This window comes from Somniosus microcephalus, chromosome 12 (genome assembly GCF_052327205.1).
Source record: "Somniosus microcephalus isolate GS21.2 chromosome 12, FLI_Smic_1.0, whole genome shotgun sequence".
In the NCBI taxonomy this organism is placed as follows: domain Eukaryota; kingdom Metazoa; phylum Chordata; class Chondrichthyes; order Squaliformes; family Somniosidae; genus Somniosus; species Somniosus microcephalus.
In genome coordinates this window covers 134,445,681-134,470,083 of record NC_140998.1, presented here as the reverse complement: position 1 = coordinate 134,470,083, position 24,403 = coordinate 134,445,681, and the positions used below count along the sequence as shown (strand labels likewise).

At 44.8% G+C, this 24,403-nt stretch overlaps 1 protein-coding gene across 6 annotated transcripts in view; it reads right to left on the bottom strand.

Annotated features, from left to right (window-relative positions):
• The window catches only part of smoc1 (SPARC related modular calcium binding 1), a 628,567-nt gene that overhangs the window by 553,552 nt on the left and 50,612 nt on the right, over positions 1-24,403 (bottom strand). For 4 of the 6 annotated variants that reach the window (XM_086003604.1, XM_086003599.1, XM_086003600.1 and 1 more), the window contains exon 6: positions 11,782-11,871. In XM_086003604.1, coding sequence (XP_085859730.1) covers positions 11,782-11,871 — 90 coding nt within the window. The remainder of the gene's footprint in view (positions 1-11,781; positions 11,872-24,403) is intronic. The other 2 variants (XM_086003601.1, XM_086003603.1) reach the window with 1 other exon arrangement.

Sequence of the window (24,403 nt, the reverse complement as noted above, 5' to 3'; positions counted from 1 at the left end):
TCTCACATCCCACTTCCCCCTCATTCCACAATCTCTTCTGATTTACAAGCTGCACATGGTGTAAGCATACACCTCTTGCTCCCGCCACTGCACCCCCACCAACCTCCTCTCACTTTGTGCCTTTCTCCTTTCTGATAGCCAAGAAATCCAGCCTGCCCAGCTAGTGCTTCAACAAGAGGAGGGAGAGGAGAGTGAAGAAGAAACATGGACACTCAATTTCACACTCCCAGCCACCAGCTTAGATAATGACACTTTGAATATTTTAGAGGATAGGTTAGACGCGGGATCTGCACATGGTGAGACACTGAGCATGAGTGGGCTGCAGTCAGGGCAGGAGGAAAGTGTAACACAAATGCCAGCTCCTCAGAGGGCAGAGGGCGAGTTCACACATGTATTCTGCTGCACAGGACTCAGATGAAGATTTCGATGGGGCGGCCTACAGGAGAAGGCTGATGGGTATGCACAATGAAATACTTGGTGCATTGGCAGGCCTGCCAGAAAGCCTGAATGCAATGTCAAGGAGCATGGAGGAGTGCAGCTCCAGCCTTGCAGAGGGCATTCGGCACAGCTTGGAGCCCATCCTTTCCAGCGTGGAAGGGTGGGCAGAGCCATTGACACACGTGTGGACCCAACCATCCTGCAGCGTCTGATGGCCGATGTCTCAGCTCCCATTGCAGCACAAACAGAAGCCACCCGATGTCTGAATGCTGCAGTGGAAGCTCAGACTGAAGTTATGCATGCTCAGCTTGCTGTCACGCAAGCACAGACTGCTGCTATCATGGCTGGTAGAAAGGGGCTTGCAGTGTGTCATCGCAGTCCAGCAGTCTTTACTCCACCAGATTATTAGGATTGCTGAGGCGCTGCTCTGGGGGAAGTGGCAATTGATCCGTGGAGGACGACCCTGCTGTCCTCTCTCAGGATGACAGCATTCGTCCTCCCACCACTGCCACTCCGCCAGTGCCTTTGTTGTAATCTGTCAGCCAGCGAGCCCAGACTGCTGCCGCCCATACCAAGGTGGTGCCGTCCGAAGCCGGGCTTACTAGGCCCAGGGCTGCTCGAGGTCGTCATGCAAGTCTTTGTGTCTTAATGCGAGGAGCATTCGTAAAAAGGTGGATGAATTAGCTGCGAAAATAGAGGTAAACAAATATGATTTGATTGGGATTACGGAAACATGGCTCCAGGGTGGCCAAGGCTGGGAACTCAACATCCAGGGGTATTCAATATTCAGGAAAGATAGGCAAAAAGGGAAGGGAGGTGGGGTAGCATTACTGGTTAAAGAAGGGATTAACACAATTGTAAGGAAGGATATTAGCTCTGATGATGTGGAATCTCTATGGGTAGAACTGAGAAATACCAAGGGGCAGAAAACGTTAGTGGGAGTGGTATATAGACCTCCAAACAGTAATGTGGAGGTTGGGAACGGCCTTAAAAGGGAAATTAGAGAACCGTGCAAAAAGGGCACAGCAGTCATCATGGGTGACTTTAATCTACATATAGATTGGGCTAACCAAATTAGTAACAATACCGTGGAGGAGGAATTCCTGGAGTGTTTACGGGATGGTTTCCTGCACCAATATGTCAAGGAACCAACCAGAGATCAGGCCATCTTAGACTGGGTATTATGTAACGAGAAAGGATTAATTAGCAATCTTGTTGTACGAGGCCCCTTGGGTCGCAGTGATCATAATATGAGCGAATTCTTCATTAAGATGGAGAATGAAGTAGTTGACTCAGAGACTAGGGTCCTGAATTTAAATAAAGGAAACTACGATGGTCTGAGGCGTGAATTGGGTAGGATTGATTGGGGAATGTCACTCAAAGGGTTAACGGTGGATAGGCAATGGCAAACATTCAAAGACCGCATGGATGAACTACAGAATTTGTTCATCCCAGTTTGGCATAAAAATGAAACAAAAAAGGTGACTCAACCGTGGCTAACGAGGGAAATTAGGGATAGCATAAGATCCAAGGAGAGGACATAAATTGGCCAAAAAAAGCAGTAATCCAGAGGATTGGGAGCAGTTTAGGATTCAACAAAGGAGGACAAAGGGATTAATTAAGAAAGGGAAAATAGAATATGAGAGTAAGCTTGCTGGGAACATAAAAACTGACTGTAAAAGCTTTTATAGATATGTGAAGAGAAAAAGATTGGTGAAGTCAAGCGTAGGTCCCCTTGCAGTCAGAATCAGGGGAATTTATAATGGGGAACAAAGAAATGGCTGACCAATTAAATACATATTTTGGTTCTGTCTTCACAAAGGAGGACACAAATAACCTCCCGGAAATGTCGGGGAACATAGGGTCTGATGAAAGGGAGGAACTGAAAGAAATCAGTATTTGTAGGGAAATGGTGTTAGGGAAATTGATGGGATTGAAGGCCGATAAATCCCCAGGGCCTGATAATCTACATCCTAGGGTACTTAAGGAAGTGACCCTAGAAATAGTAGATGCATTGCTGACCATCTTCCAACATTCGATGGAATCTGGAACAGTACCCATGGATTGGAGGGTAGCTAATGTTACCCCACTATTCAAAAAAGGTGGTAGAGAGAAAACGGGGAATTACAGGCCGGTAAGCCTGACATCGGTAGTGGGGAAAATGCTAGAGTCCATTATAAAAGATGTAATAGCAGAGCACTTGGAAAACAGTGACAGGATCGGGCAAAGTCAACATGGATTTACAAAAGGTAAATCGTGCTTGACTAATCTACTGGAATTTTTTGAGGATGTAACTAGTAAAATAGATAAGGGAGAACCAGTGGATGTGGTGTATCTGGACTTTCAGAAGGCTTTTGATAAGGTCCCACATAAGAGGTTAGCGTGTAAAGTTAAGGCACATGGGATTGGGGGCAAGGTATTGACTTGGATAGAGAACTGGTTGGCAGATAGAAAGCAAAGAGTTGGAATAAACGGGTCTTTTTCCGAGTGGCAGGCAGTGACTAGAGGGGTACCGCAGAGATCGGTCCTTGGACCCCAGCTATTCACAATATATATTAATGATCTAGACAAGGGAACTAGATGTAATATCTCCAAATTTGCAGACGACACAAAGCTGGGTGGGCGTGTGTGCTGTGAGGAGGATGCTGAGAAACTACAGGATGATTTGGACAGGTTGGGTGATTGGGCAGAAGCATGGCAGATGCAATATAACGTGGATAAATGTGAGGTTATCCACTGGTGTCAAAAACAGGAAGGCAGATTATTATCTGAATGGGAATAGATTGGGAGAAGGGGAAGTGCAACGAGACCTGGGTGTCCTTGTGCACCAGTCGCTGAAGGTAAGCATGCAGGTGCAGTAGGTGGTTAAGAAAGCAAATGGTATGTTGGCCTTCATAGCGAGAGGGTTTGAGTACAAGAACAAGGATGTCTTGCTGCAGTTGTACAGGGCCTTCGTGAGACCACATCTTGAGTATTGTGTGCAGTTTTGATCGCCTTATCTGAGGAAGGTTATTCTTGCCATGGAAGGAGTTCAGCGAAGATTCACCAGGCTGATACCTGGGATGGCAGGAATGACGTATGAGGAGAGATTGGGTCGATTGGGCTTGTACTCACTGGAGTTTAGAAGAATGAGAGGGGATCTCATTGAAACTTATAAAATTCTGGCAGGACTGGACAGACTAGATGCAGGGAGGATGTTCCCGATGGTCAGGGAATCGAGAACCAGGGGTCACAGTCTAAGGATAAGGGGTAGGCCTTTTAGGACAGAAATGAGGAGGAATTTCTTCACCCAGAGTGGTGAACCTGTGGAATTCTCTACCACAGAAGGCAGTAGAGGCCAATTCATTAAATATATTCAAGAAGGAGTTGGATATATTTCTTAAGGCTAAAGGGATCAAGGGGTATGGGGAGAAAGCAGGGACCGGGTACTGAACTTGGATGATCAGCCATGATCGCATTGAATGGCGGAGCAGGCTAGAGGGGCCGAATGGCCTACTCCTGCTCCTATCTTCTATGTTTCTATGTTTCTATGCAAGGCGATCTGCAGTCTGCCCCACTAAAAGTCAGCAGCCTTCCACCAGCCAAGCTGCAGCCACTGGGGTAGCACTGCATAGGAGCACGAGGACAGGCAAAGGCACCCGGAAGACAGGCAGTAAGGGAATGCACAAGGGTGATTCGTTGATTTTTTTGATGTAACATTGGATGGATAGATGTATTAAATTTGTATTGGAATATTTGCTTTGTGATGGCTTTTATTTCAGCCAAGAGGACACTGTGATGGTCAGTAACAGAGGGAAGGTAAGGTGTGGGACTAATGTTGAATGGGAAATTGGGGTTACGTTCATTCGTACTGCAGGCGGATGAGATGATCATGAATATTCCGGCCAGAAAGGGGCTGACTGGGTTGCCTCCTCCCTTCCGCTTCATCCTCCTCTTCATCCACTTCCTCCTCTTCTGCTTCTTCCTCCTCCGCTTCCTCCTGAGCTGGTGGTCGTATCCCTGATGGTCAGGTTGTGGAGGATACAGCAGACCACCATGAATCGGGCCACACGCTCTGGTGAGTACTGTAGGGCTCCACCAGAGCGGTCCAGGCAGCGGAACCATTGCTTCAGCACCCAATGGTCTGCTCTATGATGTTTTGTGTGGCAGCATGGCTCTTGCTGTACGCATGCTGCCCATGTGTGGTTGGGTTGCGAAGCGGTGTCATGAGCCAGATGGTCAGCGGATAGCCCTTGTCACCCAGTAGCCACCCTCTGGTTTGTCTTAGTGGCTCAAAGACTGAGGGAACAGCGGACTGGCGCAGAATAAAAGCATCATGACTGCTGCCAGGATACCAAGCATTCACCATCATGATGTGCTGAGCATGGTCGCACACCAACGGCGCATTCAACAAGTGGAAACCTTTGCGTTGCGGTACATCTCAGCATTTAGAAGCGGCGCCCGCAAAGCCACGTGCGTGCAGTTGTTGGCTCCCTGCACCAAACGGAAGCCCACTATCGTGGCAAAGCCACGTGCATGCTCCGCCTACTTCTCTCTGTTCAGAGAGAAGACAATAAAGTCCCTTCTCATGGCACAAAAAGTGTATGTTGTGCAGCAGTGGACGGCGAACTGGGAGAAGTTATAGATGTCGCTTCAGGTTCATGGGCACCTTCACAGTCACTGGCAGCGCTGTCCTTGTCCTGGAGTGGTGCTGCAAGTCTGGTTGCAAGAGATGGCAGAGTTTTGTGAGCACCTCCTTTGTAAAGTCCAGACACCTTACACACTGCTCCTGGCTCAGGTTGAGGTAAGAGAATTGCTCTCGGAAGACCCTAGGTGGGTAAGGCCTCCAGCTGAGGACCCTTCTCCCATCCTCCTCCTCCCTCTGCAAGCATCTTGTCCTCTACTTCACTGCCTCTGCTCCCTGTCATGCTGCAGGCCAAGGGGGATGACACCCATGACTGGGAGCAAGTGGTCTGACCAGAACCCTTGAAGTCAGGAGCAAGGCCTTCTCCACTTGCAGCACCACTCCCCATCACCTCACCAACTTTAAACAACCCTAGAAAGCTGCAAACACTTCCACAAACTTACACAGAGCCAGTAGAATTCAAAAAGCAAGTTGCCTGAAAGTTGGTGATGATCCCTTTAAATAGCATTGGTGGGAAGTCCTTCATCCTGCTGAACGCATGGTCAGGTTAAGAGTGGGTGTTAGCTTCAGCAATTATGATGAAAATGTCAGCGCTGGCGTCAAATCAGCATTGCATGCTGATTGACATCATGATCTCCCTACTTACCATGCTTACAGCGCATGCTACTAACGGCCGCCCTCACCAATATTGCATCCGGCATGCCCCGCATCAGAAGTGTGCATGCTGCTTGGGAGGCATTTTGGACCCAATCAACGGGTGCTACGCAACCAGCTTTTTAGCCCTGTGACTTAGATTAGAGATTGAGGGGGTATCCTAACAGTCAGTGACTTTAAATTAGAGATTGAGGGAGTATCCTAACAGTCAGTGACTTTAAATTAGAGATTGAGGGGGTATCCTAACAGTCAGTGACTTTAAATTAGAGATTGAGGGAGTATCCCAACAGTCAGTGACTTTATATTAGGGACTGAGGGAGTATCCCAACAGTCAGTGACTTTAGGAAAGCAGAAAAATGTAAAAAAATATATAAATGCTTTTAAGGTTGAGCACTCTTTCTGACCATCTACCTGTGATAAAGGGGATGCAAGGTTGGCAGTCCACAGATCTCTCCCAGGTCAGTTGAGTGGGTGAGTCCAACACCATGTCCTACTGGTGGTAGTAGCTGTGGAATTGTCACTAGTCCTGCTCCACTTGACCTGTTGCCTCACAATCTTCCCCAACCACCTTTACTCTGTGACATCTGCCCTAATTTCTTATGTGGCTCGGTGTCAATTTTTTGTCTTATAACACTCCTATGAAGCGCCTTGGGACGTTTTACTACGTTAAAGGCGCTATATAAATACAATTTGTTGTTGTTGTTGTTGTAATAATGATTGCCTACATTGATCTCTTCAGCTCGCTAACAACTTACCTACATCAGGCAAACAAGGGGCTTAGCTTCCTCAAGAAAACTTAGGCCCAACTTGTAGCCGTGAGCAACTTAAGTGTTCTACCAAGACTAGATCTGCCCAGTGATGAATGGAGGCAGCAAAAGGAGCTAAGTTAGTGGGAGCAAAACTTACATTTTACACAGAAGACGAGTAGGATGAGACTGGAACTCTACAACACTTTGAATTTAGCTCAGGAGCTTAACACGTGGAAGTGTCAGAGGGGGGAACAAAGGGAAAAAGGCATTTAAAAAAACCCAGAACAGTACAGTGGGAGGGGGCAACATAGTACTGTAAATTAATTTGAGACATACAAATGTTTCTGGGTACATAAATTATTATTATTGTTATGTCATTACATAATATCTGTGGGAAAATGTAAGAAAAATTGACTTTTTAAAAAATAGATTTTTTTTTTAAGAGTAGAAAGGTCATGGATAGATAGAAGTGTTTACTGTCATTGCTGTCCTTCCATCCTTGTCCACTTTGATTTGTAAAAGTTTTACACAGATCTCCAAGTTGAGTTGTCACAGTGTCTCTCTGTGTGACACTTTGATGATGTGCAGACCCCTATTAATCACAGCCTTAATTCTTCAGTCAAGAGCAGCACACTTCAATCAGTGTCCAGGTGTCTGACAACATGTACTTAAGTTCACACAGCTAAGCTGAGAGCACTGCCTCCCCAGATGCCTCCACAACTTTCCCATGGAAAGAAAAAGTAAATTATTCAGAGGAAATTTGAAACAAAAACACTTATTGGGAGATCAAACAGAAGCTGCATCTGGGAAACAAAGTTACTCCTCCACAGCCCTGTGCATCCCTGTATCGTGGGTGGATGGTCAGGCATCCAGTGCCAGCTCTCAGGGCCAGAAACAGTGCTTGATTTCAGAAATATTTACTACTGTTTTTTTCTTGCAGCTTTCTCCCTTCCCCTTTGAAGGCACTGCCTCTTGGGTTACAATACCGCAGGTCATACAGTCCTCCAGTATCTCTTATCATAGAATGGTTACAGCACGGAAGAAGGCCATTCGGCCCGTCATGCCCGTGCCAGCTCTCTGCAAGAGCACTTCAGCTAGTCCCACTCCCCCGTCCCTTCCTCGTAGCCCTACAAATTTGTTTCCTTCAGGTACTTATCCAACTCCCTTTTGAAAGCGTGATTGAGTCTGCCTCTACCACCCTTTCGGGCTTAGCATTCCAGATCCTAACCAGATCCTCATGTCGCCTTTGGTTCTTCTGCCAATCACCTTAAATTCCAATTGGCCATGCTTCAGTCAGTGTCAGTAGGCTGCTCAAGCATGAGGGCATCACTCCTCATTCAATGTCCACACTCACGACATACACACGCACCACACAGATGCACAGCACACACACACACGCATGATATGCAGGCACCACACATGCCCCACACGCACCATACACACACACACACCAAACACACATGCGCACCACACACAAACAGACACTTTCCAGCTAGGGTCACTGGGGAGCAATCAGGAGCAGGGAACGTTGGGTTGAATTTTCCCTCATCTCGCCCAGCGATGCTGAGGCCAATCACGGCACTTCGACTGCTGCCATGGCAGAGATCAGCTGCATCAGCGGAGACGGTGAATCGAACCCCGGGACCTTCTGATTTATGTGAACTTGTGTCATTGTAAATGCTTTTAACCTCTAAGTCAGTTGGGGAGTGTGTACTATTTTTATATTGCAGTGCATTTGGAAACTGTAACATGTGTAAGAACAATGTTTTATTTACCCAGAGGTACTTGAAAGCAGGCAATATTCAGTTTCAAGAGCCCTACTCCAACTAGCACTCAATCACCATGAGTACTATTCCACCACTTCAGAAATGGAGCTTTTATTTGAACTATTTTTTATTGATTTTGATTTAATATGGCACAACACAACTATATATATATATCAATTTTGGAACCACATAAGTTTACAGCACAGAGGGAGGCCATTCAGCCCATCATGTCTGTACCGGCTCTTTGCTGGAACAATCCAAAACTAATCCCTCTGCCCTACTCTCTCCCCATTGCCCAGTTTTCACTTAAAAGATGCAATGGTCTCTACCTCAGCCACTCCCTATAGCAAAGCATTCCATGCTCCCTACAGCCTCATGGGCAAAGAGATTCTCCTAACTCTTCCCCTCAGTCTCTCAGTGGAAATTTAAATTGATAAGCCCTGAAACACATAGAATGGCCAATTAGGGCAAAACGATTTTAAAAAAAGGTACCTAGTGAGTCACACAGCCTTTCCCTCCCTAGGTGTTCAGTGCCTCTTCCTAATAGCATGGCTGGCTTTAGGGAATTTGTTCTGTGTGGGTATAACTGGTATAGTGTGTTGATGCTAAAATATGCTGTTATGTCTGACACGCCATATACATCTGTGAAAATGGTGATGAGTCTGGACGGTGTCTTACTGTTTCCCTGATCAGTCTGTAAATATTACACTGCACCAAACCAACAGGTGAGCATGGAGCCGCAGTTCTACTGCCCATTCTGTCCAGGGATCTGTGCATGTAGGTGTCAGATAAAACCTGGAAACAAGCTTGACTGTGATGCCTCTTGCAGTCAACTAGACTATCAATATCAGCCATCACAGCTTACACCTGAATAATGGACGCTTGAGTACTCCATGTCTGTGGAGCTGTGTTTCCAGTATGGAGTCAATGGCGTTTTTTTCTTTAAGCAGATAACACTGACGGAACTAGCTCACAGAAGTAAGCGTCCCTGGCAACGTGAGCGCTGAATTAAAACTCACAGTTGAAATAAGATTGCCCAAAGCGCCTTTGATTAATAATGATCTCTACGGAGGTTAATTCAGTTGACCTCAAAAGCCAGATGCCCAAATCACGCCAGCAGAACCCACAGCTGAGCAAAAAAGATTTCCGCCCCACCCCCCCCCCCCCGCACCACCAGAGTAAAATCAAGATATAAAACCCCAAAGAGATAATAAGAATTAAGGCACGACACTTTTAAGGGACTGAATGAGCTGTAGAGTGCTTGATGTGAGGGGAGGCTGGTGAAATGATTCAAATGAATCTAACAGTGTTTGACAGCGATCTTTGGACGACACTGATGAATTTCACCAGAGCACCCCCCCTCCCCCCACCTCCCGACTTTGTGGGATGCCGTGGATTCCAAGGTACAGCTCTAACCATAATTCTTTTTGGCTGCTAAATTGTTCTATAGGGGCACCAGCAGGGAGTCTTCCCCTTGAATTGGAAGTTTTATCCGGCACTAACAGAACCCCACTCACACACACATAGCACAAGAAGATTTTGACTGCAGTAAAGTTATTATTATGCCTTCTTGGCCTACATTTTAAAACTGCAGCTGGTTTTTTTTGTTCATACCGACAGACTTTTGATTTGCACAGACCTCCCCTGAGCTGACCATAAGCCAGCGTATATAATGGAGAAATGCTGAGCGATCACACCGATTCATGAAGTGAATACCCAATTGTTCGTTTAATCAATGGTGAAATGAAATCTTGATGCTAAGTTCTCAGTATCAAGGTTTAATTTCACCAGTGACTAAACAAGCAATGTGAATATGGGAGTGAGGGGCGGGGGAAGCGGAGTGGGGGAAAAGGGTTTGGGACTGGGAACATCGAACAGCAATTTCTGATGCCCCACAATTGCCAGCATACTGGAATACCACAGGTCAGCAGTGGCGTGGGTTGGTTGAACATTGATCCTGAACTCAACATGAAAACCACATCTCCATTAGTTACGGTAGAGTTATGAAGATCACCTTCTACTGTAGTGAGTTATGGATTTGGCTGAAGCACTGGAGAATGAAATGGGCAGGCAGTAGTGAGTTGGCACTACTCTCCGTTAGTGCCAGGCCAGGAAGGAGGGTGAAATGGTCTGAGCAGTTCATGCATATATTAACTAAATTAGCTACTTTCATTTAATTTTACTTCCCTCCATTTTGCTTCCCGTCTCCTCTGCACTATTCCAAAGACTTTATATACTGTAGCGTATATTTTCCAATCACCAAAGTTCAGCTATGAATGCAAAGCGCACTTGTACAATATTCCTCTGCACACTAATCGAACAATATACCCCCATGTCCTAGACTTTGCTCACCTGTACTTTGAAAGTTATTACTCTGTTAATTGTTCTTTTAAATGAGTTGGATTCACCTCATTTACTTATGATATTTAGTTGGCTTGTCATTCTGCAAGAGTACGGGAATGAGCTAAAGGCACTCAGCCTAGGTATATGAGCCATTCGGATAAATATACGATACGTGAAGTGCCCAGACCACTTTAATCCCTCCTACCCTCAGCAGGGCTGCCCTATTACTCCCTGCCCATTTCAGCCAAGCCTACAGCTCACTGTATTAGATGGTGGTCTGCTCCATTAGTTAAGAGTTTCTTAGCAGAAAATAGTTGTTCTTTAAATTACATTGAGTATATGGTTTCTTTTGCTTGTCATCATTACTCTTACTTCACTCTTCCTTCCCACCCACTTCACTGCTTCCCTCCATTACTTTACAAACCTGGGACAAATTCCTATTTAATCGCCTTTATTCCAAAGGAGCACAGAATTTGTTCCATTAGCCACTTTTTATAGCTCATTAAGAACCAGTAACATCCTGAGTTACTTTAAACTTTAAAATAAATCTTGTAATTAAGTGAGTGCCTCACTTCTCTTTTCCTGGGTCAGGTGAAACTGAGGCCCCTCATCTATTCTTCATGGGATGCCCGTGTTTACTTGTATTACACAAGACTTTGAAGTATAACTCTTACTCAGTGCGGTATTGTTTGAAGAGAACTGTACAGTGGTTTGCACTGATGTACTTGCTTTGGCTACTGAAAACCTTATTATCAGTGCAAGGCCTTTAGGCTAGTGGTTACTGCACTGGCTTTTCAAACACTGCACATCACTGTCACTATGACACAGGGTGGGGGGGGGGTGGGGAGGTAATTTTGATATTGGACGATAGTGGTAAAACTGCTGCTATCGGATCAGCCACCTGTTATATACCTCTCCCAATTTTCCTTTCCACTGACTTCAATGGAAATAAAAATCAGGAGAAATATATAGTGGGTGGCTGATCTGATATCGCCAGTTTGACTCTATCGCCCAAAGTCAAAATGACCCCCAAGTAGTTAAATCAATTTCATTTTTCATTAACCACCCCTCCCCCACCTAAAGATCAAATAATTACAGGAAAAAAAAATAGATGGCATACAGTAACCAATATTTCCCCTCCCCTCCGCCCCCTCACTCCATAAACAAAACTACCAGGTCAGAGATAGATTGTCTGAAATGGACTCACCGTCTCCGTCAAATACTGGCTGGGTTTCAGCAGTTGGCGTCGGCTTCGATACGTCTTCTGAGTTCAGCGTTAGAAAGAATTGAAAAGAAACTACCATTATTGAGGTAAATACTATCTACTCTCCAGCACTATTGAATGATGGGATTTGCACATGGCCCGGCCACTTGGTGAACAAAACAGAAAGAAAAGTAAGAAAGCAACAAAGAAAGAAAGCTCGCAGCACAAAGAATCAGCACAGGAAAAACATGCAGTACAACGAGAAACACTCACTTCCCAGCGTCTCCTGACTGTAGATACAGAGACAAGCACAGGACATGCGTTACACAAAATAGAGTTACAAATAGATGAGGACAGCACCTCATTATGTCACTCTAATCAGGAGTCAAAACCACCTAAAAATAAATTCAGACGGGCTTCTTAAGGGGGCACTGGTATTTGAAGGAACTACCTTTCAACACAACATAACTATCTTTGTTTATATGACCAAAAATAAATAGTTGGTCAGCACAAAAGAGAAGTTCTGAATAATTGCTTTAATCCAAATTCAGGCTGAAGGGGTTTGGGGCTCAATTCTGAAATGCTTCTTTAGTTGTGTTTATCAATGGCCATTCTGGCTGCTTCTGTCATATTTTGCCAGTTGTTGAAATGTTTTGGTCCTGATGTAATGGTTTTGCTCCAGTCATTACAGGGGATTTGACTGGCGAAGATTCCCTTACTTAAAAATTACCCTCAATGATTTACTTACAAAGGCAAAGCTTTCCACTGGCTCAGTGGGTAAGGGTACTGCAGCGATACTGAAGCATACAACGGTTTATTCTGGTGCCCTGCTCCAAGGTAAGGGATCTATCTCTACGTGCTACAATTCTTGGCCTGTGTTGACTATGTTAATCTCAACTGGGACAACACAGGGAGCACTGGAAGCCTCAGTGTCTCCACATGGTGTAAGGGAAAATTCATCAACAGGTTTTCACATAGGATTGCCCACCCTTCAGGATTATCCTTGAGTCGCCAGGAATTTAATCTTGAATGAGGGTCAGAGTGAGAAATCTGAGAGAAATCCATGACAGTTTAAAACACTGTAAAAAAGACAATTACCAAATAAATGGAAGAAATGGGAAATACCACTTCAAAGGGGACATGGTGGGGTAGACTTTGACTTTGTGCAATGATAGTGAATGGGCAGCTTGTTTTTCATCTCTCCCGATTTTTATTTCCATTGACTTCAATGAGATGTAAATCAGGAGCAATGTAAAACGATCTGCCGATTCACTACCATCGGTTTTACCCCAGCGGTCTTGTTTTCCACTGCTGCTTGATTTAATCGGCACAGTGGGTTTTTCACATCTTTTTAAAATCTGGCCCCTTCCCAAGATGTTGATCTCCAGCTGTGTGGTTGGTGCCTCACCAATCAGACAGACCTGGGACTACCACTCTCACCACATGCATGGCTGGGGGTCGGGGGGTATTCTGCATGAGCCAGTTACAACACAAGGGAGTCCTGTGTGATGATAGCATGATAAACCACACACACACGTGTGGCTCAGAGAATCTCCATCTCCAAATCCACTGGATCCAGCCTGCTATTATTCATTATTTAATATGTAATATTTCATCTTTAATACAAGCTCTTCCCCCTCTTGGAAGCCATTAAGAAGGGTTGACTCATGCTGTTCAGCAGTGGCGCCTGCTGAATGAGCAGTTTATTAAATTAGTCATTGTAAAGAAGTTCTGCGCCTATACTGAATTGTATAATTCTGCTAAATTGATTAGTCTTAATTGGGTCTATAATGGTACAGTGTGTTGTCAGTTTGGCAACAAACTACACTGTGGTAAGGTCAGGGGTGTTGGAAGGAATATGCAAAGTGCACAATTGGAGGCAAATTTACTGCAGCGTTAACTTGGCAGTGATGAGGAGGGATTGAGAGCTCAGTTGTCACCATTTTGTCTTAAGGATAGGAAGTGGCACTTATCATGATGGCTACAAGCATGATGCTGGTGCCTGGGGTGCATATCCTGGGGAAGGGGGGAGGTCAGTGGAGGTGTACGAATTACTAGCAACACTCAAGGGTGGGATGGGGGGTGGGGGGGGGGGGTAGGTGGGGTAGGCAGGGAGAATGCAAAAATGGCAGCTGAATCCCCCCTCCTTTATTTTTCAATACCTCCAGCTACGCAGAGGTCAGGGAGCAAGCTGCTCACTCGCAACGTGGCCAGGAAGGGCTTGACAGAGAGGGAGAACATTTCCTTTTTGAAAAATAGTCAGTCAAGCAAATGACTTGTGGAAGGATATTACAAAGTTGTGTTTTTGTGAGCAGGATCATTTACTGCATTATACATTTTAATAAAGGAATTTTCATACGCTGGAATCTTGGGGATGTTTTGTCTAAAATGCCCCCCCGCCAACTGCTTTGAATATGCTTCAGGTTTTTAACGTTATAGGGTAATTAGAGCCATTTTGTTTTAAAACGGGGGGGTGCCACCTACCGAATTAAGTGTCCTCAGTTGCCTTGGTTACCATGGCCCAAATTTTTGCAGTGTTGAAGCTAGTAACTGCAAACAAATTATGTTAGCAACTAACAACATTAACGAGACGGAGGAGTTCAGGCTCCGAGCAAAGATATATTAGGAAACCAGCCGACTCATCTAAACATGCTGGAAGTCATTATCAACACGTCATCTGCAGCAAGCTCAGCAATGATTTGTGTGGAGAGCCGCGTGTCCGTGAGGTAAAGAGGAGCAAGCAGATTCACAGACAAACAGAAAGCAAAAGGTCAGAAATATCCTTACACAAATCAGAGAGAACAGACAACTTAAAACAAACTACTATGTTGTAAAATAAAGATACTCCAGGCACTTCAAAAATCTTTTCCATATACAATAAATATTTTTACCCGTTAATGTCCAAAAAGAAATAAAATAAAAGGGGATATTAAAAAGGGGTTAGGAAGTTAAAGTTTATTACTGGTTTAAACTGAGGCGGTACCAAACAGAGCGAGCCTTTCAATTTCACTTAATGCTAATTCTATTCTAGAATGTATAACCATACTTTTTGGCGTGGCTGTGTGTTTCCAGATCTTAAGAAACATGCTGTTGATTGGCAAGCTGCTAAGAGAAACGTAGCACTCAATAGGTTAACAACACAAGTCGTCCTCTTCCAATTGTGCAGGGGAGAACACACAGTAACTTTTGTAGCTTAATCATAGTTAGCATTTCACTGTAAAAGGTCATTTTTTTCTACGGCATTCACGGGATGTCAAATAAATACAGATCAGTGGCTCACTGTACGCACGCATAGGCCCTGCTTATACTTCAAGATAATAATCAGAGATCTCGAAGCACAACTAAGCACCTCAGTCTAAAAACATGTTGTGTAAATAGGAATGGTCGTATGCTGAGTTTTCTGATCTCAACTGGTGTGGTGATAGGGTTGCTGAAACTGGCCTCAGTGACCCTGGGCTGGGAAAGGGGGGAAAAGAGAAATTGGTCAAGTTTCCTACTCCTGATGACTATCCAGAAGCACTTGCTGGAAGGTGCATGTGTGTCGATGTTGGGTGAGGAAAAGTTTGGGCTCCGATAGTCGCCATGGTTGAACAGCCTGTTGATGTCACTGCCGAGGCTCATACACAAGGAATGGCTCTTTGTACTAATGTTGGCACCTGTGGAATCAGCCCCTTCAGGAGAGGAGCAGAGGGAATTAGGCGCAAATAAATAAACAAAGTGAAGCTCATGCTTCCACCTCTCCCTCTCTTCTGCCCCCGTACCTGGTCACGAAGAGGCGTCAGCTTATCCAGAGCCATTTAGAAGAAGCTTTGAGGTTTTTCTACCCCCTTTAATGATGGCTCCTGCTTCTCTTGGCACCACCTCATTCGCTCCCTCGCACTGGCAGGCTCCCTTTGTGAGGCAGCAAGGCTGCCAGGAGTCCACTCTGCATTTTAATGAGCCCTGGCCCCAGGAAACTGAGTTGGCATCACAGTGGCAAAGCTGCCCAGGAGGAAAATTCAGCCCTTAAATTGCAATTTTAACTGCACTTACTCCTGCTGCATTTGCAAACCTCTCAACTGTTATCGTCAATGCTCTTGTTTTGAGATGGTGTAGGCCCAGATAGCATTCCTTTGCCCCCAGAGGTGAAACACTCCACTGCCACGAGGTGTTCCGTGTAGGGGGAAGATCAGGGCCATACTGATGAAACTCACCCACTGAGGGAGGCAAGCTGTTTTGAATGAAGGGTGAGAATTCAGTGCTTTGCTGTTTGACCAGTGGAACCATTTATGATCTATTTTCCCTTCATCTATGACCCTCAGTAGACCTGCTGTTTTGTAAGGTTCTGAGCCTCTCCAACTATAGGCTTTACAAGAGTTGCAATGCAGTTGTCTTTCCTCTCCTTATCCAGTGAGAGGAAGGAAGGAAATGCTACAAGAAAGACATGGCTAGTTCAGCATTCATAAAGGAAATAAAATCACTCCACTTAAACTATAGGACCTAGACCTTTAAAGTAACTTTAGCTTTTTTCCCTGTACCTAAAGTGGAAAAGTCTAGCCTCGAATGAAGAACTGGCTGGGTAGCACATTTGAAATCAGAAGCTCACTGTGTAGGGACAAGCCCAGACCCTACTCTGTTGGACCATTCATGAGAGTGGCCCTCGAACATGATTGGGGTCTTCAACTAAAGTTAGAGCTGCTATCACAGCCCTCAGTGCATCATCTTCTGGGACTCAGGGCTCCAAATGCCTCAACTTCAGAGTAGCAACAACTTCACTTAAAGCAGGTTAAAGATTCCTGTTCCTCATTACCCCCTGTAAGGTGAGAGAACAGAAAGACAAAACTCACTGCACTTTGCTAAATGATAAAGGAGCATGTTTAGCAGTGTGGTGCTTGTGTGATCAGTCATGTCAGGGGATTATCAGTTTTACTTGGCACTTCCCACCAGGCAGATGGATGAGTGCTGACACACAAGTGACTGTGGGTTGACCCCAATCAAATCTCAGATCACAGACTTTTGGAGAGAAGTGTTTAAAAAGCAATCTACAAAACAGTTCAGCTGTAATTTTACTAATTCTGTTATACTTAATTGAAGACAAAATACAGGGTAGGTTAATCACAGAGAAAGGGGGAGATTTTCACTTTGTGCGAGTGTAAAATGGGTGATAGCGAATCGGTAGCCCGTTTTACAACACTCCCGATTTTAATTTCCATTGAAGTCAATGGAGAGATGCAAAAGGGGCTGCCAACTCACTGTCACCTATTTTACACTATTGCAGAAAGTCAAAATGACTCACAAACTGCCTTGTCTCAATAAGCAATATCTAGATACCCACCATTTGAACGTCATCCTCCCTGTGTGTTTTATTAGATCAAATACTTGCAGATCTGCTAGGTTTTATGATTTAATAATTTAGTTTCGGTTGTGTGATAGGTACAATAGCCGAATAGTGGTTCATCATCTATATTTACATTTGAAGAGGTGAGAGTTATCAACTTTAAAAATATGTTTTTTAAAAATACCTCTACACTACACAGCTGCAGCCTGCGTAAAAGTTGGGTATTGATTTGATCTGAGTGAACTTTTGGCTACTTACAAAGGCCATCAGATGTCATGATAAATGTTCATAACAGACGTCCAAACAATATACAAATACTGAAAATAACTGCACTTATTTCTTGAAAGGAAGAGGGCCTAGTTTAGTCCTGTTGAATTCTTACCTAATCTGTTTCGATTGGCTAGTTTCTTGAAAAGTTTCTGCTTACACCATTTACATGAATCTTCGCGCTGGATACTTTGCAAAATTCAGTAATTCCTCTTTTTAAAAAAAGTCTTATATATATTAGGGAATTTATCCTGCTCTTCGTACTTCATCTCTTTGTAAAGTGATACTTTGACGGTGCCCTGAATTAATTATCTTCCTAATTCCAATGCTCGTCAACATTAACGCTTATTAGCTCCCAGCTGTAGCTAGAATGCCTGGATTCCTTATGGCTTTCTATCGACCCTCCATGTTCTTTGCCAACAAGACTCCACTTTCAACTCAAGGAAATGGTATGTGTGAGAAGTGTTAGCCAGGCGGTGCTGGACATAACCGGGAATGATCTTGTCCAGGATGGTAGTCGGGTACTACAAGTTGGCCCCAGATCCCATGGGAAGAGAGGAAAAGCATCCAGAGCTCCCCCCCACCCCCCGCCTCCAAATCACTATCCAGTGACCCCTGTTGGAGTGTGTGTGTGTGTTTGTGGGTGGGGAGCGGGTGGGGGGGGGGCAGTGTAGGGAAATGACACCTCACTTTTTCTGAAATAAAATCACATGTAAATTTAGACTCTGATAAATGAGCGGCCTCAGAATGACAAGAAGTATAAATTTGACATCGGGTTTAGGCTGTGGACCCTAATGAGCAGTGACAACTCAGTAAGAAGCACTTCGAACTATCTGGCTCGATATGTTATTCTAGAAAAGAGGCTTTACAGTAAACATGCTTCTCACTGCCAAATCTCACTTACTAAAGTATTTATTTTCATTTCCACCACTTACAGTCGGAGCTCTGAGGCGCAATTAATAAGCTTCAGAAAAGAAGTGAAGAAAAAAAAATGCATGTTGCCTCCTTCCCTTCTGCAGGTGCAGTCAGATAAAGCAGCACTGTCTCAAAGATGATAGCTCTCACTACCCCCCTCCCCTCCCACAAACCCAAATCCCAATGTAGGCTATGTGATTGTGACTGGCGTCCTCTCCATCCCACAGGCTGCCTACGCATGCAGCTGGGAGGCACTCCAGCTCCCAATGATCAAAATTCAAAGCCTCTTTCTGCCTTTCAGATCTGATTGACAAATTCACTGTTAGAAGGAGAAAAAATGTTAAAATGTGAACAATGTTGATCTTCACCCCTATTATTGCTGACTTTTCAGAGCTCCGTGTGTTAGTGTTTTGAAAAGCGCACAAGAGAGAGAGGGGGGGAATCGCAGCAGCTTTAAAAGACGGCAGTCAATAGAAGAGTTAATTGTCTGAGGTGCACAATGCGTTTATTCTGAAGACAGAACAAAGAGCCCCCTCTCTGCACTGCTTCTTTGCGTTGTGTAATACCGTGTGTAATACTGCTCAAACACACCATCTTAGCCTTGCCAGTGCATTGCCTCTTAACGTCTATGGCTGCAATATGGGCGCAGGATTACCACAGCCAAGACAAGATGTTCTATTATATGAAGGGGGTTTTAATGGAGTAAATAAGGAGAAACTGTTTCCACTGGCAGGAGGGACGGTAGCCAGAGGACACAGATTTAAGATAATTAGCAAAAGAACCAGAGGGGAGATGAGAGATATTCTTTTTTACGCTGCGCACTGTTGTGATCAGGAATGCACTGCCTGAAAGGGTAGTGGAAGCAGATTCAATAGTATCTTTCAAAAGGGAATTGGATATCTATTTGAAAAGGAAAAAAATGCAAGGCTATGGGGAAAGAGCAGGAGAGTGGGACTAATTGGACAGCTCTTTCAAAGAACTGGCACAGGCTGATGGACCGAATGGCCTCCTTCTGTGCTGTATGATTCTATGGCTAGTATGCAACATATGACATTAACAGTGCATTAAAAGGCCTCTTTCCTTTATAAAATGCTCCCATTCTTCAACAGTTAGAATATTAGTAAAATTTGTATTACAGAAAGTGCAGCAGTAAGTAAATGTACTGCTCCTTTCATCCTGTTCCAAAAAAGGCTGAAATGGGTTTACTTTTTGACACCCGCTAAATGTCATCCAATAAGAAGTTACAGTCTCCCCGTGTTACACAGAATTCCATAGAATTTACAGCACAGAAACAGGCCATTCGGCCCAACTGGTCTATGCCGGTGTTTATGCTCCACACGAGCCTCCTCCCACCCTAGTTCATCTCATCCTCTCAGCATACCCTTCTATTCCTTTCTCCCTCACGTACTTATCTAGCTTCCCCTTGTTCTTCGCAGACTCGTGAATCTGAGCCCCTGCCCCTAAGTGGTTGCTTTTCCCTGGGGGGAGTCCGCTCATCAACATTTGAGTCCAACTCTCCACGTTGAGAGTGCTTCAATAAGGAACCCATTTGCTATAAGGAGACGTGTGTAATGCAGAAAGGATTTGGATGCATTTTAAACAAAATGGTTGGCGTGGATCGGTGGCACAAAGCAGAAGTGATGATGGTATATTGAGGTGTGGTACAGGCACAGGTCTATAATGTCTATAATGCCCCTATATTAGTTTCTGGTCCCAGCCACTGGTGGCACCAAGCAGAAGCAAGCCATTTTCTCACAGGGAAAGAAAACTGGAGATCTAACTATCTCTCTTGTACCTCCCAGCATGCAGGGGTGGGAGGGAGCCTGTATAGAGTGGAGCTAGATGAGTTCTGGGAGGTCACCTGCCTGCCGAAGTGAGCCTCAGGCTTAGGGTTGGTATTCCTGTCTCTGAGTCAGAACGTGCAGGGTTCGAGCCCCGCTCCAGACTGACCTGGTAAGTGGAGACCAGAGCTCTGGGTTGATGCCCAGCGGGATACTGGCATCCAACAGGTTGTATGGGTTGTGGCAGCCCATAAAAGCCTCCCGCCTTATCTGACTAACCACCCTGTCGGCTGGGTTACGGCCATGGAAGGAGCGCTCGCATCTGTTAATCACCCTGCAAATCCTTCCGCTACAAGGGAAGAGTGTAAAGGTGCGACAAAGAAACCTGCCTGCCATAGCAACTGGAGAATGACACAGGAGACTCAGGATGAGAAGGAACCTTGGGGGTAGAGAATAGGCAACGTATTTCCTTAAAAAAGAGGAAATAAATAAAACATTCATTCAACTGTTCATTGTGTTTTGAAATCAAGTTGAATCTTTGTACTTTACGTCCTGCTGTTGCTCATTCATTAGGTTTGCTGATTTTATTCAATACAACCAACTACTTTAAATAAGTGTAAACCCTAATACACATTCCCAGTCCATTATGAACACTGTAACTTCCAAAAAAGAAAATGAGAAGTGCAACAAATAAAGTCGGGCCTTTTCTTTATCAAACTGTAAAGAGATAAAACTGTGCACAAGTGAAGTTAAAAAAATGAAGATAACGAGATTAAGAATTTCATTGCAAAGATAAGTACAGTAGTAAGAATCAATGATAAAACTCCACCATAAGAGAAAAAAAAACACCAATTAAGTTTTGCCTTGCTGGATGAGACCGAGGTATTGATGGCTGAAAGCTGAAATGCTTCAGCAGTTGGCTGCCAGCCAGGAGGTCGTTGAGCTCCAAGTCCCAGGGATGCCTGCCAGTCAGATTCCCTACTCCTTGTCTAGAGGGGGGAAGGGGTGCAGATGTGGACCGAGTGGCAGTGGCCAGAGTTGCAAGCACTCCGACCCAGGTGGAAGGCTGAGGTTGTGTCTCCCTCTAAGTGCCATGTTTACAGTCACCTCCTGCACATTGGCGATGGGGAAAGCGCGGACTGAGGTTAGAAGGGAAGCTCTGAGCCCAAACCATCCCATGTTTTCCCAAACTGCAGGATATTGTGCAGCGGACCACATGGGAATGAAAGCAAAGGTTGGAAGAAAAACGGTTTGAAAAAGGGAAGACAAGGTGGTCAAGGAGGTAAAAAGCCATCACAACAAACTCACAGCTCCAGTAAATGGTCTACTAGATGGGGCTGCACACTGTAGATTTATGAGCAGTGTTTGGAAAGTGCAACTAATTGTAGGAGCCTGAAGGGTCTGTATCGAGCTTCAGGTGGACAGAATCATAGAATGATACAGCACAGAAGGAGGCCGTTCAGCCCAGCATGCCTGTGCCAGCTCTTTGAAAGAACTATCCAATTAGTTCTTTCCCCATAACTCTGCAAATTTTTCCTTTTCAAGTATTTATCCAACTGTCTTTTGAATGTTACTATTGAATGGGCTTCCACCACCCTTTCAGACAGTGCGTTGCAGATCATAGCAACTCGCTGCATTAAAAAAAGGTCTCCCCATCTCACCTCTGGTTCTTTTGCCAATTATTTTGAATCTGTGTCCTCTGGTTACTGACCCACCCGCCAGTGGAAACAATTTCTCCCTATCTACTCTAGCAAAACAGCTAAGACTTAAGGAAAAAATATTTGCCGGTGTCCACCAGGGTAGCTGCCGTGGGCACGACAATAGGCCTGGGGTAGGAAAGGGGGAGAACAAAAACAGCCAGTGCTGATCACTATCCAGTAACAGCTGCCGGAGATTGTGCACACGTGGTCAGCAGGTAAAGGCAGCATCAGACTCAGCTGGGATCTCCTCCGCACTCAAACAGATAGTCCGCTGGCACCTCACTGTCTAGCCTCATAAGTGAATAAAGGCTAATCGGGCAATGTACTGAAAGGCCACTGCCACGGGAGCAGCCCATACCCCTGTAAGATGGTCTGTCTTCAGGAGGGGGCACGGAGAAAACAAAATGTCTGTGGCTTCCTGGCATTCTCTATGTGCCTTTCTTTCGCATATTATGCCTTTGTGTTCCTTTGGGAGCATGTGGAGATTATCAACAAACTTTTCAAAACCTGGCAGAATGTTGGAGAGAAAAAAATGTCTTGGGTTCTCGATGATTTTCTGTGTTATTAGTGTAAAACAGACACACTCACTGCTGTCTGTTTCTTTTCCATGTATTATCTTTTCGAATGAGGTGCTATTTGGGAGCATATGGAGATTATCAACAAACATTTAAAATGCCAGCCAGGATAAATGCTCTTTAAAGGGGCCAATCATTGTAAAATACCTTCTAAAGGGTGGTGGAAGCAGATTCAATAGTAACTTTTAAAAGGGAATTGGAAAAGGAAAAACATGTAGGGCTATGGGGAACGGACAGGGGAGTGGGACTAATTGAATAGCTCTTACAAAGAGCCAGCACGGGCCGAAAAGCCTCCTTCTGTGCTGTATGATTCTAAGTGGACAATCTTCATCAAATATGTGCAGAAACTAAACTGTCCAATAACAATCTGAAAATGGCAAGTGACCAATAAAATTATTGGAGCTACAATAGTTCAATGTGTCTGCTTCATTCACCCTCGATGAAGCAAGACAGTAATGAGAGGACAGAAATTTAAGGTAATCACCAAAAGAATTAAAGGGGAGGTAGGAAAACAAATATTTGAACAGAGGGTGATTAGGATGTGAAATTCTCTGCCAGAAACCACTGATGAAGCAGAGTCCATCAATTCTTTTAAAAAATAATTTGTTGCTTGAAAAAAAGGAATATTGAAAAGCATGGGAAGTGAGCAGCACAGCGGGATCAGTCTTGATGTGTAGAAAAATACCAGCACAGACTTGATGAGCCAAATGGCCCGTTTCTGTGCTGGAACAGTCTGCGATTCTAGGGAGAGAAAAGCACAGTGGCACCATCTCTTTCAGGGGAGGGCAGTGTTATATTTTTCTTCGCTTTCTCCACTCCCAGACCACTTACCACCAACAGTCTTCCTCCAGTCAGGAAGATGAGATGGTCTGGGCAATGTACAGTCGGTATCAATTCCTGCTTTCTCATCAATAAGGAGTCTCAACTGAAGTGTGTAAAATAATGGAGGAGTCATGGTGTATTCATTTTCCACACCCCTGGCTGTCACACGGATCATATAATAGCCACATGAGAGCGACAGAGATTCACCCAAAACTAGTTGCACTGACAGGGACGGCCAGCCTCTGGACTTCAGGTTGGGAGTTAAGTCCTTGACCCCTTGAGCTGTTGAATCAGGTACCATATTATGGCTGGCCATTTTGAACTTAACTTACACTGTACCCTGCAATGACAATATTAATTGTTCAGTTCACAGCACAATGTTTACCTCAGTCAGGACTCTACTGTTGAATAATGGTGTTAATTGGTGCATGCAAAAACAACACTGACAACCTGTACAACTGGCCATATTCACTTCAATATTTCTCGCAGTGCCTGAAACAGATTTTTCTCACGTAAATAAATGTCAGCACTACCACTTAATGCAATGTCAATCAGGGTCATTGGAATTCCACTGGGAAAGGAACTGGAATTCTGCAGCACAGGCCTTCTGCTTATGTTAGAGAGCAACGTCAACTCCCCAACAGTCTGCAGCGTCAGAAGATGGGCCTGCTATCCCATGATAAGCAGTCGCCAGCTGACAGTTTCTTTAAAATTTCCACCCTCTTCTCCTCCTCAATGCGCTGACTCAGGCCAAGGCATTGTCAGCTGGCAGCTTCTCAAGCTCTTTTGTATGTGAGGTTATTCAGTGCACGTCGGCAGCTTCACAACAGGGACTAACTTCGTGCTCACCCGACATCCACATGTGCGCTTCCAGTAGAGCTCACGGGTTAGCAATCCGGAGTAGGAACCCTGGCCCGACAGGTTTAAAGAATGGCACTGTAGTGGATGCAGCACTGAGATCAAGCGCACATTGACCTCAGCCATCAGCAGAGAGTGGTGGCCAGGAAGCACAGGTCGACAAACAAGCCACTCCTGGGCCTGCCTGCAAACCTTTAGGACATCTCAAAACAGCAGTGTCGCAGCTGGAGAAACGGGAGAGGGGAGAAACCAATAATGATGCAGGAAGATACGTGTTTTAAAAAATGGACGTAAAAATGCTCTGACCTATGCAAAGGAAACTGCCCTTCACCCTCGATCACTGCAGATTGGGAACAATAAAGAAATTGTTGGTGTTATGCACCTCCCTCC